This window comes from Boleophthalmus pectinirostris, unplaced genomic scaffold, assembly GCF_026225935.1.
Source record: "Boleophthalmus pectinirostris isolate CB_2022bp ecotype Guang Dong unplaced genomic scaffold, ASM2622593v1 HiC_scaffold_18, whole genome shotgun sequence".
Classification (NCBI taxonomy): domain Eukaryota; kingdom Metazoa; phylum Chordata; class Actinopteri; order Gobiiformes; family Gobiidae; genus Boleophthalmus; species Boleophthalmus pectinirostris.
The window spans coordinates 29573598-29589013 of NW_026571133.1; the positions used below are offsets into that span (position 1 = coordinate 29573598).

Here is a 15416-nt window from a genome sequence, read left to right on the forward strand (position 1 = left end):
CTGTGTCCCATTGTGTTCCCCCACCTTGGAACTGGGCTAGAAATTATAATGGCACTTGATTACACGTCTGCTCCATTAGCCTACCTGCTCAATGACGAGTCTGAGATGCACACATATTATGGCGCAATATTATTCACAATTATTATTCCGTCCATAGCTAAAAAATAAATAAATAAAAAATGCATACAAAACATATGCAAGACACCAAATTACACCCAATTGCACCCAAATTAGTCCATAAAGTTTATTTAAAATCACTGTGCATCTCCCACTCTTGGCTTCTTATCCAAGAACTCCACCCACAAATTGGTATTATGTGGAATAAAACTTTTCTAAAAACTAAATTCAAGATGACTAGCACCAGTGACCTCTGCAAATACAACACTCTGGCTAACTAGGAAATGAGGCCATATGTCCAAAATTCCAAACTTTCCCTTTAAGAGTGTAGTTGTGATGGTGCGCTGAGCTGAAGAGACTGCTCACTTCAGTTCTGCTTTTTGCAATTTTCTATCTATGTATTGTAAAAGTTTCTGTGCACCTTGAGTGAGAGTATCTCAGAATCTCAGGCACCTCAGAGCTTCTTCACAGTACTGAACAGGTGATGAATCCACAAGCAAGAGTCAGATAGAGGGCCTCATACTCAGCATGATTTTAGGGAAGTGCACTATTAAGCAAGAGGGGAGTTCATTGTTATGCAACTGCAGTGTGTTCTATGTAAGAAATAATAACCCGGTGAAATAAAATATAAATATAACATTCATTTTAAATCACTGTAAAATACAAACAAATAAAAATATTTAAGGCCAGCTCATGAGATTTACCCCCATCTGGATCTGCTGTAGTTGAATAAGCCTACTTATGCTCAACAAAATCACTTATTTCCCCAAATTGCAATTCACAAGATTAATTTGTCTCTGATGTTACAGTGTATTTTTTCCCAAACATTTGAAATCCTTATGATGGAACCATAAACAATGTAATGCCAGGTCAGAGCACTTGCATCACTTGTTAAATCTCTTTACTCCGGAAACTAAAGTGAGAAGTGAATCCTTCTAAGCATATGATGCACACATAGAGGTGGTTGATACATCGAGGTGGTTGTTTTCAACGCTCAAAAGTAAGTACATTTGAATGTTTTTTATCTCACTTTTACTTAGGCTAAATCAAAGGAACTGAACTTGTTCCATTATAATCAAGAAGTGAGATGAAAAGATTTGATGCTGTAGATAGATTGATTCTTCTGTGATTTTTTTCTTTTGAGTACAATATCAGCATAATAGATAATCAGCTTTATTGCATATATCAACAACAACATAAAAAAATTTGCTAAACCATAAAAATAGTTTAAACAATGTTTAAAGTAATGTCAGGATGTTACCATGTTTGTATGCTTTTACAGATTTTTCTGAAACAATGGATTTGGATTATGTCAATTATGATGACTACATTTCAACCGATGAAACTGAGAATACTACAAGTGACGATGGGCAATTCCTTTTTAATGACACCCAGACACCTTTGGCCCCAATACTGGTTACAATAAATGTCATTATATGTGTGTTTGGTCTTGGAGGAAACTCCTTAGTCATCTGGATCTGTGGATGGAAAATGAAAAAGACAGTGATAACCACCTTTTACATCAGTCTGGCTATTTCCAACCTTTTGTTCTGTGTCTTCCTGCCCCTGGAAGTTTTCTACATGATGACTCTGCACTGGCCATTTGGACTGCTCATGTGCAAGCTGACCTCCTCTGTCCTATTTCTCAACATGTACAGCAGTGTGTTTCTATTAGTCCTGATTAGCATTGATAGATGTGTAATGGTTTCATTTCCTGTTTGGTCACAAAACCATCGTTGCCCGTGGAAAGCTCTGGTAATTGTTGCCATAGTGTGGGTGCTATCCGCACTCTTGACCCTCCCCTCAATGATCTATAGGCATATCACTGCACATGGCACAGTCACTCAGTGTTATTCAAATTACAAAGTCAAATCACAGCACAAAGCAGTGGCACAAACACGATTTATTTGTGGCTTTGTTATTCCTTTTTTAATCATTGTTGTTTGTGGTGTAGTGCTTGCGGTCCAGCTTAAGAATGTGACACTTAAATCTGCAAGACCATATAAAATTTTGTCAGCTCTTATATGTTCATTTTTCTTCTGCTGGGTTCCTTATCATACTTTTATCTTTTTGGAGTTAGACTTCAACTACAGCCCAGATGTACTTCGCACAGGACTAAGGATTGGTGCAACCTTGGCAGCAGCAAACACTTTCATGTCACCAGTTCTCTATGTGTTTATTGGTAATGACTTTAAGACCACTCTAAAACGGTCACTCACATCAAGAATAGAAGCAGCACTGGCCGATGATCTACGCTCAAGATCAAAGTCAGTGGATATTGTACAATTGTAAAATGTATACAAATGTTTTGTTTACAAAAATACCAGTTGTGTTTTTTTCCAATAAAATTCTGCCAATGTTGTGTCAAAAATGAAAGACTATAAAATAACGCACCCTTATTAACAGAAGATTAATGAGATTCATGCAGAATTTATAATAATATCCTTTGAAAATATAGGCCCTGTCCAGTAGACCTACTGTACTGACAGCACCTCTCCATGTGTCTCCATTATATACCGTCAAACCCCAAAGGTTTTCGTTTTGAAGTAAGCTTTACATAATATATTTGGTTACATTTACAACTTACAACTAGTATTAACTACAGGTATAATTATATCATTTTAACATGTAATGTAAACTTGATATTTTTTACTAAATGTGGTGTAAATTATTATTACGGGGGCGTGGGAGCTGTACATCTTAAGCGGGCCGCAGCACTGCAGACTTGGCAGTAGTAATCGTGTCATTATTACATTACTTCCTACAGCCACACGAGGGCCGTGCATGGGAGTATGGGGCCCGATCATGGATCTATTAAAATAACTGGATACAGTATTGCTGCTTGTAGCTGCCTCCAGTTGACGTAGTGGTCACTCACTGGAACTTCAGCAGAAAAACTCTCACGGGCCGAGACAAGATTTTTCTCATAGAGCGCAATGTAATTACAAACTGCTCGTGTTCGTCTGACAGATCACCTACAGCTTTCAAAATGTCGGATTTGCTGGCGATTTTTATCTATTTTTAGATCATAAACTGTTTCTCAGCTCAAAATCCTTCAGTTGTCTTAAAAAACAGTTTATATTCCTTAGCTTCGGCTACGCTCTGATTGGTCAAAGCGATCACGTGACACACGAGCCCGCGCACCGTGCGTGCGGTCGCGTGCATTCGCGTGTGCACGTGGGAGAAAAGAGCACTAGTGCGCATTCTCGGTCGGCCCACAGCCGCCGGAAGTACCTAGCCGGGCTAGGCTAATCTGGGATCATGCACCATTGAGCTCAGCCAATTGACTTGAAGGGGCGGCCATTTTGGAACCTGGGGGCTTGGGCCATGGATCTATCTATCTTGGGCCTGATGGGGCCGTCACATAGAACTCTAATAAAATCTTAATAATCTTAACTTAATCTGAACTCTAATCAAATAAAATCTAATAAAATTAAATCTTAACTCTAATAAAATAAAATAAAGTTTTTATTATAGACTCATGGGACTCAAGGTGCCCCGCCCCCATCAGTTACCCGGATGTTGATACATCCGGTTGTTTCAGTGTTGTGGAAAGTGTTGCAACCACAGACTGTAGATTGCAACTAACTGTTGGCGTATTAGATTTCCTTTGGCTGCCTGAACGTTAAGACGACACATTTATTAATGTTCGTGTCTTGCTAGCCTTTTCTGTTCTGATTTTACTTATGGCTCAGCGGACAAATTTCAGGAGAAGTTCTATGATTAGCATTAGCGTTAGCAACAGCTGTTGACTTGACTGTCTATCTCTGTTAGATCCATAATGCAGGCCTGAATGTCACCATGTCTTTGCAAAAACAGTAGAAAATTCCAGCTAAATCGTGTTTTTTTACGAGTAAATATTTATTAAAGCGCAAGGTGCTGTCGGAGCCACTCTAGTCTGCTCGATTTGAAAGGATCTAGTTATAAATGGCCACCTTCGCGGCTGCTGAAAACACAGGCACCACGTCCAGCAACTCGACTGCTGCCGACAGTGGAAACCAGGACAGCACATTTGAGTGTAATATATGTCTAGACACAGCCAAAGATGCAGTCATCAGCCTGTGTGGCCACCTCTTCTGGTGAGTGCTCCAAATGTTTTGAAAAATTTTATTTAAATGTTCTGTTTGCTCAAGCCACGCTTCAATTAACAATGCGAGTTTTATTTTCCCTTTTCAGTTGGCCTTGTTTGCACCAAGTAAGTGACAAAATGGTTGTCTATTTAATACAATTTGTACAATTAATTAATTAATTAATTAATACAATTTTATTTACGTGTTTTATACAGTGGTTGGAGACTCGACCAACCAGACAAGTTTGTCCTGTGTGTAAAGCTGGAATAAGTCGAGATAAAGTGATCCCATTGTATGGGAGAGGGAGCACTGGGCAGCAGGATCCCAGGTCTGAACTTGGAATCAGAAACACTTCCATGTCTTAAAGACAATTGTAAATATTTTTATTCTCTTGAACAGAGAAAGAACACCCCCTCGACCACAAGGACAAAGACCTGAACCTGAGAATCGTGGTGTAAGCTGCTTGATGTTTGTTTTTGAGTCGGGTCTTTATTTATGATGATGAAATATTTTGGTAAACCATCCCGCTGAGCTAAAATTCACAATAACAATTCCTTTTTCTTTTCTAACTAGAACAGATGCAATGCATCTGCAGGTGCAATGAAACAAATTTATATTTATTTTCTTAGGGATTTCAAGGCTTTGGGTTTGGAGATGGAGGATTCCAGATGTCATTTGGAATAGGTGCCTTTCCATTTGGTATTTTTGCCACTGCATTTAACATCAATGATGGAAGACCACCACCTGGTAAGTTTTATGTGCTTCACTCATGAATTTGGTTCTGTTGTCATATTTTCTTTTAAAAAGAAACATTTTCTTAACAGCAGCTCCTGGGACTCCACAGCACATGGATGAGCAATTTTTGTCACGGCTCTTCCTTTTTGTTGCATTGGTAATTATGTTTTGGCTTTTGATTGCTTGATTAGTTAAATTAAACGGTTAACACTAAGAACAAAGGAGAGAATCCTGAAACATGTGCTGCTTACTTTTTTGTCATCCCAAAAACGTTTTAATTACAATGATTTAAATTGAATGTTATGCATGAATTTTAAGTCATTTTATAGCCTTAAATAAACATCCCAACTATGCCAACTATGCAATAGAAATCCTAAGTGGGCACTAAGCAGTAGTAAAGTTCAGTAGATGTTTTCAGAACTTTTTTTTCTTATAATGGCAAACCTGATTTTAAAATGTATAAATGCCATCAATAGAAAACTTATATATATATATATAAGTTTTTTTCAATGTTTAATTCTGGGTCCTACTGAATACTCAATCTAATAGGTCTACTATTAGATTTGAGTATTCAATAGGAGGTGCTTATTTAGCTAATAATTTTACTAAATATTTAATATTCAATGAGGATATCGGTTTAACACAAAGAATGCATAATATTCAATTTTATTCATTAGATCAAACTTTTCTACAAAACTACCTAACAAAAAAAATCATTAGTCTCTTTGTTTTATGGACAAATTGAAATCCAATGTGTAAAACCATACAAACCAGGTTACTGTATACAACTATATTTTGTAAAATACTGTATAAATGAAGGTAAACTATACTATTCACTAAATGTGAAGATCCTCTACAAATCAATACATTGCATTGTAAATAAAGTTGCTCAACACATTGTTAATACAGATTTCTATGAAGTTATTTTAGTCTTGGACATCTCCTGAATGTTTCTCTGATTCAAACACATTGAATTCTGCTTCATACATTATTTGCTGAATCCTTATTTTAGTTTCACATCTTTTTTGAGGAGCAAGTCTTTTAAGGGCTGGAACAAAACTCAGCAAAAACAGTTCATCTTCATCCCGAGGTCTAGTAGTTGCTGGTGAAAGGTTGTTGTCTTTTAACAGCCACTTAGGAGACAATTCTGTGGCATTTGTATTTGTTGCATCAGTGATGGGAAAACTGTCACGTGTGAAACGACGTTTCCGTCCTGGCTTATTAATTATTGGGGAGATACTAGACGAGATCTTAGCCAGTGCTGCCAATTGAGCAATTTGAGCGTCATGAGCAACAGATGCAATCTGTGGTTTGATGTCATGTTGATTGAGCTGATTATTTTTTGTACAGGACTGTGGGGTCTTGATCACCTCTGATGTAGGTGTAGTTTCTCCCTCTGCACTTCCAGATTCAGTGTCATGGTTATCGTGCTCATCCTCTGGAGACATGTCCGTCAGACCAATTCTTGACCCAGTAAAGGGTGCAATGAAATTCATTAGCTGTCTGTATCTCCATCTGCTTTGAACAGTTTCTCCAAAAAGCGATTTACTTTTTATCTCCAGGCGGACTTCTTTTAAGTAGCGGTCTCTCATGTTCTTCCATTTTCTTTTGCACTCATCAGCTGCAACACAAGGCACAAAACATGTATTTCACTAGGCTTGTTGTCAAATTTATTTAAAATAGTATCCAAATTATAAAGATAAACAAATGTGAAATCTTGTGAAGACAATAGAAAATTTGGCTGCACAAAAAAAGCACTATGTAACTGTTCTGGTGGAGGTTCCTCTACTCGCTTGTCACCAAAGGAGAGGTTACTGCTCTGCCTGCAGTGTTAAACAGAAAGGAGAAACTTTACTGGCAGTTATTAAACTTCTGTATTGTTTATGTTCAAGTAAATAATACTGAGAAACATTTTTATTATAAAATAAAACTGAAACAATAATGGCCACCATAACCAGTCTTTTTTTAATGTACATTCTAAAACAGTGGTTTTCAAAAACTGGCATGGGTACCACTGGTGGAGCGCAGGCTCATGTGCAGTTCCAATATTTGCTCTCAAGTCCTGGTTTAGGATTAGAAGCTATTATGTAAACCTATTTTAGGTCTGGTTAGCTCTAATTTAGACCTGAAATAGTTGGACCTGGTTTAGCTCTGGTGGCACTCGTAAGGTCGAGGTGTGAAAAGTTTCTGAACCACTGTTTTAACAGTTGGGCTCCTTACAGCCTATAAACACATGTAGTTTCTAGTATGGCACAATGCACTAGCTAGAAAATTGCAAAAAAATAAAACGTAAGGGAATGCGCCATGGCTAAAGTTTGTCACACAGGCTTCTATGATATTACAAGGACCAAAAGCCGCCATTGAGCATTTCAATCTCCCTCCAATATACTTTCAGTCGCCTCCACGGCGAGCTTGTCTTTTTTAGCTCACGGCGCCATTGCGGTAGCGAGCGCATCGAAACACGCGGCACTCGCTTTCCACCGCCCGGGTGTGCCGCTCCCGTTGCCGCTCCACAGGCTGCCTCACCGTTGTTCCGTGCCGTGCCGTAGACGCCGCTCGCGGCACCAACGAAAATGCCAAACCATGAGGCGCGGATCACTGTTCGTGCAGCGCGGCCTGCAGCGCAGCTGATGCTACCGCTAGCACGGCACCGCGGCATCAGAAGCACAGATTACTGCATTTGCTCATGTTAAAACAAACAAACAATGGTCAGACTCAGAAGGACCTAAAAAGCAGAATATTCTCAGCGCTATGTGCATTTATAAGTCTTTGCCAAGTCCTGGCGTTTAAAACGAAGTGGACAAATGTTATTATAGAGTCAATAAAGTTTGGATAACACTTTAAACTCTAAAAATACTCACTGGGGAGACCAAGTGTCAAGCTGATGTTTTTCCACGCATTTGCCCGACTTTGTGTGCAGCGGTAATTTGGTAAAGTCGCATTGTATAGCTCGGGGTAATTAAATACAGCCAAAATTAACTTATCGTCCATGTTGCCCCCGTGCTGTGCCTTTGCCGTGTGGCTTTGCTGCGCGGACGGACGCGGAAGCGGCAGGTTTCTCCCGCCTTTTCCGCTCAGCAGCTGCGCCTGCCGCCCCATGCGCCCTGACGCTCTGTCTCTGCTTCAGTTTTACAATGTAGGATACTGAGAATAAAACGGAACACATTTCTATTTGCTAATAATAACATTGATAACATTATTACCCAGAGACGTCCACAAATTCAAATATTAAAATATATAAACACGCTTTTACAACAACTTTTTCACTTTAGTTTTTGCTGTTTTAGTGCGCTCTAGGTTAAGATTTGTGGATTTGCGGTCTTCAAGAGGTTTGTAACTGACAAGTAGGCTATAAAATGACAATATAACCAACTGATGATAGGATAATAGGATACGATTGAAGTGAATTATCTTAACTGCTTGCTCAAAGTCCGTAATGCAAGTTGTTAAAAAATGAAAATTTCTCAACATTCTGAAACCCACGGATTGGCCCTGGTGTTTGTGGCTTTACCAGCAGCAGTATTTAGTATATTTAGGTCTATAGTTATTATAAAATGTTGAGTCTTAACAGTGAAACAGAGAACAGTAAAATTTCAACATCATGCAATCATATAACTGTCTAAAATGGATGCAGATGGTGATCTATAACGGTGTGCATTAGATAGGCGCAGGCTATAAGCTTTCAACGCGTTTACAAAGGACAGGACTCTGTTATCTGTTTTCAAAAGCCCTTACAAAAGAAGCTTAAAACAGATTGAAGAAATCCATTAATTCTTATAAAAAGGTGTATTGCCTTGTATGAAATCTCAGGATTTGTAGAGGGATGAATTTAACTGCTTTACCTCAGCTGTGCACAGTCACATTGTCACAGAAGTCAAACTGAAAAGACTGCACAGCACAGATAAGGCACACATACAAACCACCTCATAAATTGCTAGTGTACTTCATGTGTTAAGATAAATGGTTGTCTTTTTAGGCTTGAAGCTCATCACTATGCACCAAATACATACCATTTTATCAGATAATTTGTTACATCCATCAAGAAAAAGTGACATTATGAAATGTATTTAAGAGCTAATCCTAAAGTCCGCTACATAATTCTCTGGCCACACCAAAACGTTCACCTAGCCTACTAAATCCTGGGATATAATACCAAGCAATCCCCTTTTCTCTAAAACCTTAACAATAAGGATCTTAGCTTCTCTCCACTTCTCATTTTATATAGTGAAATCTGATTTCTCGTGGAGAAAGGAATAAGGCAAGATTAACTGAATCTGCTGTCCTCCCTAACCTCTTCACAAAACTGCCCAGATTAGCCAGGAATTAAGTTTTAGACGTTTTATGTGGCTGGTCCATAGGGGGATTACTTTTTTTTTTTTTGCCTCCAAAATTCACTATAAGGAGCTGACACTTGAAGAGGAAGAAGAAGAATGATAGACGCTTTGGACTGTATAGATGGAGAGACAAAAGTTCCCTTTTAGCATTGAAAACATTCTGAATACCTGTCCCAGCACTCTTGCAGATAGCTCTTCATATGGAGTTGTAGGTTCTGGAGTTAAAGAGAAATTGCAGCCTTCTGTGAATAGAGTGGATCCTGGTCATCAGACATGTTTTTGCTGCTGCTACTGCTCCCACTGTGCATATTGTGGTGAAGTGTTTCAGACAGACTACATTCATGAAGGTAGGCTTTATAATGCTGGTGCATCTTTTCTTTTAAGAAACCCGTGTTTCTTACTTTTTTTTAGCGTGTACCTATGGATGGTCCCCCACAGCAATGCTTTCAGATCAGTGCAGGCTGGAAGATGGTCAGAAAGAGGAACAGTTGCATAGCCATGCACAGAGGAGAACCCGACGTCACCGCACAATTTTTACAGAGGAGCAGTTGGATGCGCTTGAGGAGCTGTTTCTCCAAAACCAATATCCAGATGTCAACACCAGGGAGAAATTAGCTGCACGTGCCCAATTGCGAGAAGAGAGAGTAGAGGTAAGACTGATGTTCAGTTTGGTTATGGGGCATCATAAAACATATTGCTTTTGCATTGTTTAGCATAATGCATAATCCTCTTAACTCACAATGTGAGCAGATAGTGAATGCAATTGATGTTTTTAAAAAACAGGTTTGGTTTAAAAACCGAAGAGCAAAGTGGAGACGACAGAAGAGACTCACATACAGTATGGGGCATTTGGAAAACTGATATTCAAAGGACAATATTACACAAAAGCATAACTATCCCAATTAGCTGTTTTTTGGGTAGATGTGGTGGCTTACATGTTGGTAACTAAGGTAAATATTTGAACAATTTCATGTAAGCTTAATGAGTTATTTATAGCAATATAAGATGACTAGTCATATGGTCTAGTTTAGAACATCAATATAAAGATATTAGATGTCTGCTGACTATTCTGGTTTGTGAATGTAACATTGTTCCTGTTAAATTTATGACATTCCATCTTTCTTAGTACTTTCATATTCTCGCTGTGAAATTATATTTAGAACACATGCAAATTAACAGAGAGAACACTTTTTAAAGCAATTTTCTTAAAACTGACTTGATTGATTTACATGTTTTTGTATTTGAGCTTTATGTAATGTCCACACACAATCTATGGTTCAGCCATAATGTAAAAAAAAATTAATAATAATAATAAATTGAAAAAAAAAAAAAAAATAATTTTTTAATGTTTTGCTAATAAAAATCATCATTACTGTTTGTGTTAGGTAAACAGAAAAGTTGTCAAGGTGCATGATGTAGGCCTAAATATTTTGGTGGAGGGTTCAGATGTTATTGTTTTGCGATGTGCCCCTGCTCATAGCAGGAATACATGTTTATGAAGATATTAAAGATATTTTTAAGCAATAAAAACACCTGTAATTTAATACATTCAAGATACTGGCATGGGGTGACATACCCTCCTCCAGAAAAGCTATACTATATTCCGACACAGTTCTCACCAATACTGAGCAGTGCATATGAAAAGTTTTCATGTTTTTCAAATTATTATTTGATTTGGTGGGATAGTATCTGTGGTAAATATTTATCATAGTTTTATATTGGGTGCCACCATAAATGAATTTATACAGCCTATGGTGGCACCTTATATTCTTAATGGCCTCCATCCAAGTATCAACCAGTCTCAGCCCTTCTCATCTTCTAATATCTGACAATATTAGATCATATTAGTCCAATCATAACTACTGTGCAATTCAGCCATGTTTTGGTCCTTTTGTAACATCTCTACGTAGGCTATGTCATATAAATTTCTTTGTAGGCCTATGTTAATTCTACTTCCTATGTCAAACCAGGAAGTAAAATAATAAACTTCACCCAATTCAATAAAAACAACCAAAAATTACAAATGACTAGACAAGTTTTTTTAGTAAAATCCTAAATATGTTTATGTTAATTATGTTTGAGTGAAATGAGTAGTCTAACCTGTCATATGCACTTCAACGCCTTTATTTATTTATTATTTATTCATTCATTCATTTATTTATTTCAGGGACAGCGCATAGTAATGAACATTTCTGTAAATATACCAGAATTAACTAAGAAGGCTATTTTTCATCAGTAGGCCTAAAACAAAAAAGCTTTAATCAAACTGGCTCTATTTTCACATTATTTTCCCATTAGACTTGCTCTTCCTACAGTAACAAGATGGCTGTAGCAATTGCCACGGCAACAGTATCCCTAGCTTTATTTATACAGACTACTGTCTTTTTTTTTCTTTCCTTTTTTTTTTAACCAGCCCTGTTTCCGGTGACGTATCACCAACGCCAAAACAGACGACATGTTAGCCAATGTTAGTAAAAGAACGGTCGTGAATCTCATAAACTAGTTTAGACATCGTCCCATTATTCTTATAACGGAGTGGGCATGTGTTTGTGCTTCATCTTGTGTTTTGGAAACTGCTTTCCATCAACCACTTTGTTTAGAAGTTCATTATAGTGAAAGACTGAGCTAGCTAACACTAGTGTGTAGACATGGAGGGTAGCGCTAGCGTCAGGAAAGCGCTGTCCGGGACTCTGGTCCCTTCAGCGGTCACAACAGTAGCCATACGGACTCCTTTAGAAGAACAGAACAACGACAGGCCGAAGAGGAAAGTCCTCGACGAAGAGGATTACATTGAGGTAAAAATAAAGGCATTCATGTTGCTCATAATATTGCCAACAAGGTCGCTGTTTGCTAATGCTATGGCAAAAAAACCCGTACCGAACAATATAGTAGTACATTTTTGTCGCTCTTGTGAACGGTGCTGACCGCGTTTTTGTTGTCTCAGAATTTAGAGAAAATCATTCAGCGAGACTTTTTCCCTGATGTTACAAAGCTACAAGCACAAAAGGAATATTTGGAGGCAGAGGAAAATGGAGATCTAGAGAGAATGAGACAGATTTCCATTAAATATGGATCTTCTCTCGCAAAAGCCACACCACAATCCGTGGCACCTTGTAAGTATTTAATATATGAAAGTCAAGTTGTTATCATTTTATGTGTTTTTTAATGACATGTGCTTTTCTGTTTTCATAAGATGTAACACCAGCCAGTTTTGAAACACCAGTGGGTCTACCAGGGTCTCCTGCATCCAGTCACAGCAGGAATTTGGTCAATAAAGGTAGAGCAGACAAGTGTAAAATGAAACAAATGAATATTTTATTTTAATGACATGTTTTTATATTTTTCTTAGACATTAAAGAAGATGAAGAGAAAGAAAAGGAATTGCCATCTCTGGATCATTTTCTTGCCAAAAATACCAGTGAGGATAATGCATCATTTGAACAGATAATGGAACTGGCAAAAGACAAAGAGAAACTGAGGCATGCCTGGTTATACGAAGCAGAGAATGAATTTAAACAGGTATGATGTTTTTTTTTTTTTGTTTTTTTTTTACAATATATAACTTTTTGTTCTTAAAGATACATCTGTGGCTAAATCATTAAAATAATTCTGTCTACTTTACAGCGACATCAAGAAAACCTGGCTTTACCAGCACCAGAGAAAGCAGCACTGGAGTGTGTTAAAGCTGGATTGGAGACCTGGGAGTATAAAGCCAAGAATGCATTGATGTATTATCCAGAAGGTAAGGACAACATTTCCCACTTTGTAAACAAACATAGAATAAACCTTTAAAGAAAAGACTTTGTTTTATGTTTTATAAAGGAGTTCCAGATGACACTGTCTTTAAGAAACCAAGAGAGGTTGTGCACAAGAATACACGATTTTCAGGAGATCCTTTCAGCAAAGCTCTCAACAAAAGCCAGATACAACAGGCTGCAGCTCTCAACGCTCAAGTAATATTTTACAAAATCTATTTTAAAAAGGGAAGTAAAATTTTCCAACCCATTTAATGTATATGATATGTACCCTTTGTGGCTAGTTTAAACAGGGTAAAGTTGGTCCTGATGGAAAGGAGCTCATACCTCAAGAGTCTCCAACTGTAAATGGGTATGGCTATGTGGGTACCCCATCACCAGCACCTGGTAAGTGTGAAGTGGCTGTCACCAACTGCCCTGAAAAGTAATTTTGTATTAAGTATTTTTATACATTTACAGGTGTAGCTGAATCCCCTCTCATGACTTGGGGCGAGATTGAGAGCACCCCATTTCGACTAGATGGCTCTGACACACCATATGTAGAGAGAAACCATGGTCCATCATTTAAGGTAAATTGTAGTAATAATAACAATGTCATGTATTTAAATGTACAAGCTTTTCAAAGTATAGTATAGTATAGTAGTCCATTATTCATTCATACTCTGGCTACTTGGTCACATAGGATGCACTCACACGAAGACTTTAGAACTGTGCCCAAGCACAGATCGCCCCTAAAGAGCAGTATGTTTGTCCAGTGTGAGCGCAATCGAACCGTGGTCAGGCGCGGCGAGTTGGGACTTTGGCCTGTTTGGAGGAGGTGGACTAAAGCACGATATAGTTGTTCATGTACGCATACACACAACTTTACTATACAAGCCCTGTCACGTTCGCTGATGTTACTCATATAAAGAAAACAGTGACTAAAATCTGCTCTGAAACACAGCAAACCCGCTTTTACTTTCAATCAGGATTGTGACAGAAGTTTAGCTACCTCTTGTCTCTGGCTGTCATCACTTCTCTGCGCTGTTTTTATATTCTGAAACTCACGGAGGAGCACGTATCATAAAAGGACACACATCAGCCTCACTATTTAATAGATATTTCTGCCCCTGGACTTTTTCTCCGCTAAAAGCATTAGCACATGTAAACAAACAGCGCCATTTGACGACATCTTAGGGGTGTTGCCTGGTTCGGATGTGCAAGTGTGAGTGCGGGCCATAGAACCTTATGCAATCATGCTTGAGCACGGCATGGTTCTAAAATCCTAGCGTGAGTGCATCCATAGTCACATTTTTATACAGTGATTTTCCACCTTCAGGGCACTCAAAGCACTTTACGGCAAGCAACCATTCACACATATTTATATACCAGTGGATGAAGACATCAGGGGTGAGATGGGTTAAGTGTCTTGCCCAAGGACACAATGACAGCATTCATTTGTGGCATCACCAACCTGTGGGTCAATGGATCTGACAACTCAACCATGTCTTGAACTTCTAGAGCCAAAGCTGCTACAGAGCCTGCCTTTGTTGGTGTTGAGCTACTGCCACCCCAGACTTTATAAATATTTTGACAAATCAGAACTATTGACATTTTTATAATCTTCTCATAGATCCCAGAACCAGGAAGACGGGAAAGACTTGGTTTGAAAATGGCCAATGAAGCGGCTGCCAAGAATCGTGCAAAAAAACAGGAGGCATTGCGAAAGGTCACACAGAACCTAGCAAGGTAATTTTGTATTTTTAAAAAACATTTCTGGCTCATTCTTGATGATATGCAAATGACTTTATCAATGCTTTTTCTGTTTGCAGTCTTACACCAAAAGGTATGAGCCCAGCCCTCAGCCCTGCCTTACAGAGACTTGTAAATCGGACTTCAAGTAAATACACAGACAAAGCATTAAGAGCTAGTTATACTCCTTCACCTTCCCACCGAAATGTGGCTTGCAAGTCCCCATTTAATGGCCCTGCAACACCTTCAGGAACCCCAACACCCAACAAGGCAAAGACACCGAGTTCTCAGGACGTTACTTCCCTTACAGACAATTTGTTACAGCTTCCCAAACGGAAGAAAGCATCGGACTTTTTCTAAAGAAAGTGCCATATTTGTTAACAAATGTAGATAAACATAACAATACAGTGCTGATACCAATATTTACATTTGAAGAACAAGAGTGTGCGCGTTTCATTTCAGCACAAGTTCATTAGATTATTTTCTTTTTTTTCCTCATTCATTTTAGATATGTGACATTTGTTTCCCTTTTAACTTAATGCCAGCGGTTTTGTTCAGTTGAGCAAAATATTGATGTATGTATGTATTTTTGAGAAGTTCTCTACCACTAAATATACTAGTAGTCTTGTCAACATCTTCAATTACGATTTGTATTGATTGCCGTATTATTGTCC

General features: G+C 38.3%; 5 protein-coding genes across 7 annotated transcripts; 4 read left to right on the plus strand and 1 right to left on the minus strand.

Annotated features, from left to right (window-relative positions):
- The first annotated feature begins 1009 nt into the window (after positions 1 to 1009).
- On the plus strand, positions 1010 to 2493 carry LOC110160640 (chemerin-like receptor 1). Its single transcript, XM_020925314.2, has 2 exons — positions 1010 to 1117; positions 1400 to 2493. The coding sequence occupies exon 2, from the start codon at positions 1414 to 1416 to the stop codon at positions 2407 to 2409; it is 996 nt and encodes a 331-aa protein (XP_020780973.1). The 5' UTR covers positions 1010 to 1117; positions 1400 to 1413; the 3' UTR covers positions 2410 to 2493.
- A 1138-nt stretch (positions 2494 to 3631) lies between these two features.
- rnf185 (ring finger protein 185) lies at positions 3632 to 5826 on the plus strand. Of its 2 annotated transcripts, none has more exons than XM_020925145.2 (6): positions 3632 to 4196; positions 4294 to 4312; positions 4403 to 4515; positions 4587 to 4641; positions 4817 to 4934; positions 5012 to 5826. In XM_020925145.2, exons 1-6 carry the CDS (start codon positions 4045 to 4047, stop codon positions 5107 to 5109), a joined length of 555 nt encoding a protein of 184 aa, XP_020780804.1. In that variant the 5' UTR covers positions 3632 to 4044; the 3' UTR covers positions 5110 to 5826. The 2 variants fall into 2 exon arrangements, with proteins under 2 accessions (XP_020780804.1, XP_055009154.1); XM_055153179.1 differs by having other exon boundaries at positions 5015 to 5826.
- Positions 5636 to 7971, minus strand: si:zfos-128g4.1 (transcription factor Adf-1). Its single transcript, XM_020925315.2, has 2 exons — positions 7784 to 7971; positions 5636 to 6543 (listed from the first exon to the last, which is right to left on the minus strand). Exons 1-2 carry the CDS (start codon positions 7911 to 7913, stop codon positions 5849 to 5851), a joined length of 825 nt encoding a protein of 274 aa, XP_020780974.1. The 5' UTR covers positions 7914 to 7971; the 3' UTR covers positions 5636 to 5848.
- Position 7972: 1 nt separating this feature from the next.
- On the plus strand, positions 7973 to 11344 carry LOC129408871 (homeobox protein goosecoid-2). The gene is given in 3 exon segments (XM_055153178.1): positions 7973 to 9603; positions 9668 to 9906; positions 10040 to 11344. Coding segments are annotated over 3 exon segments (657 nt in total). The 5' UTR covers positions 7973 to 9263; the 3' UTR covers positions 10118 to 11344.
- Positions 11345 to 11689: 345 nt separating this feature from the next.
- ess2 (ess-2 splicing factor homolog) lies at positions 11690 to 15383 on the plus strand. 2 transcript variants are annotated; one of them, XR_008632126.1, is made up of 10 exons: positions 11690 to 12051; positions 12201 to 12369; positions 12450 to 12533; positions 12606 to 12775; positions 12881 to 12998; positions 13079 to 13209; positions 13296 to 13398; positions 13471 to 13580; positions 14330 to 14539; positions 14624 to 14739. XR_008632126.1 is itself a non-coding variant. In XM_055153177.1 (10 exons), exons 1-10 carry the CDS (start codon positions 11905 to 11907, stop codon positions 15100 to 15102), a joined length of 1428 nt encoding a protein of 475 aa, XP_055009152.1. In that variant the 5' UTR covers positions 11693 to 11904; the 3' UTR covers positions 15103 to 15383. The 2 variants fall into 2 exon arrangements, 1 of the variants encoding a protein (XP_055009152.1); XM_055153177.1 differs by lacking the exon at positions 14330 to 14539 and adding an exon at positions 14823 to 15383 and having other exon boundaries at positions 11693 to 12051.
- Positions 15384 to 15416: the final 33 nt, after the last annotated feature.

Coding starts and splice junctions, on each gene's coding strand:
- LOC110160640 (XM_020925314.2), top strand. CDS start 1,414: ATGGATTTGGATTATGTCAATTATGATGACTACATTTCAACCGATGAA.
- rnf185 (XM_020925145.2), top strand. CDS start 4,045: ATGGCCACCTTCGCGGCTGCTGAAAACACAGGCACCACGTCCAGCAAC. Junction 4,516..4,586: donor ACTGGGCAGCAGGATCCCAG/GTCTGAACTTGG, acceptor TCTCTTGAACAG/AGAAAGAACACCCCCTCGAC. Junction 4,642..4,816: donor CTGAACCTGAGAATCGTGGT/GTAAGCTGCTTG, acceptor TTATTTTCTTAG/GGATTTCAAGGCTTTGGGTT.
- si:zfos-128g4.1 (XM_020925315.2), bottom strand. CDS start 7,913: ATGGACGATAAGTTAATTTTGGCTGTATTTAATTACCCCGAGCTATAC. Junction 6,544..7,783: donor CTTGACACTTGGTCTCCCCA/GTGAGTATTTTT, acceptor CTTGTGTTGCAG/CTGATGAGTGCAAAAGAAAA.
- ess2 (XM_055153177.1), top strand. CDS start 11,905: ATGGAGGGTAGCGCTAGCGTCAGGAAAGCGCTGTCCGGGACTCTGGTC. Junction 12,370..12,449: donor ACCACAATCCGTGGCACCTT/GTAAGTATTTAA, acceptor TGTTTTCATAAG/ATGTAACACCAGCCAGTTTT. Junction 13,210..13,295: donor CTGCAGCTCTCAACGCTCAA/GTAATATTTTAC, acceptor CTTTGTGGCTAG/TTTAAACAGGGTAAAGTTGG.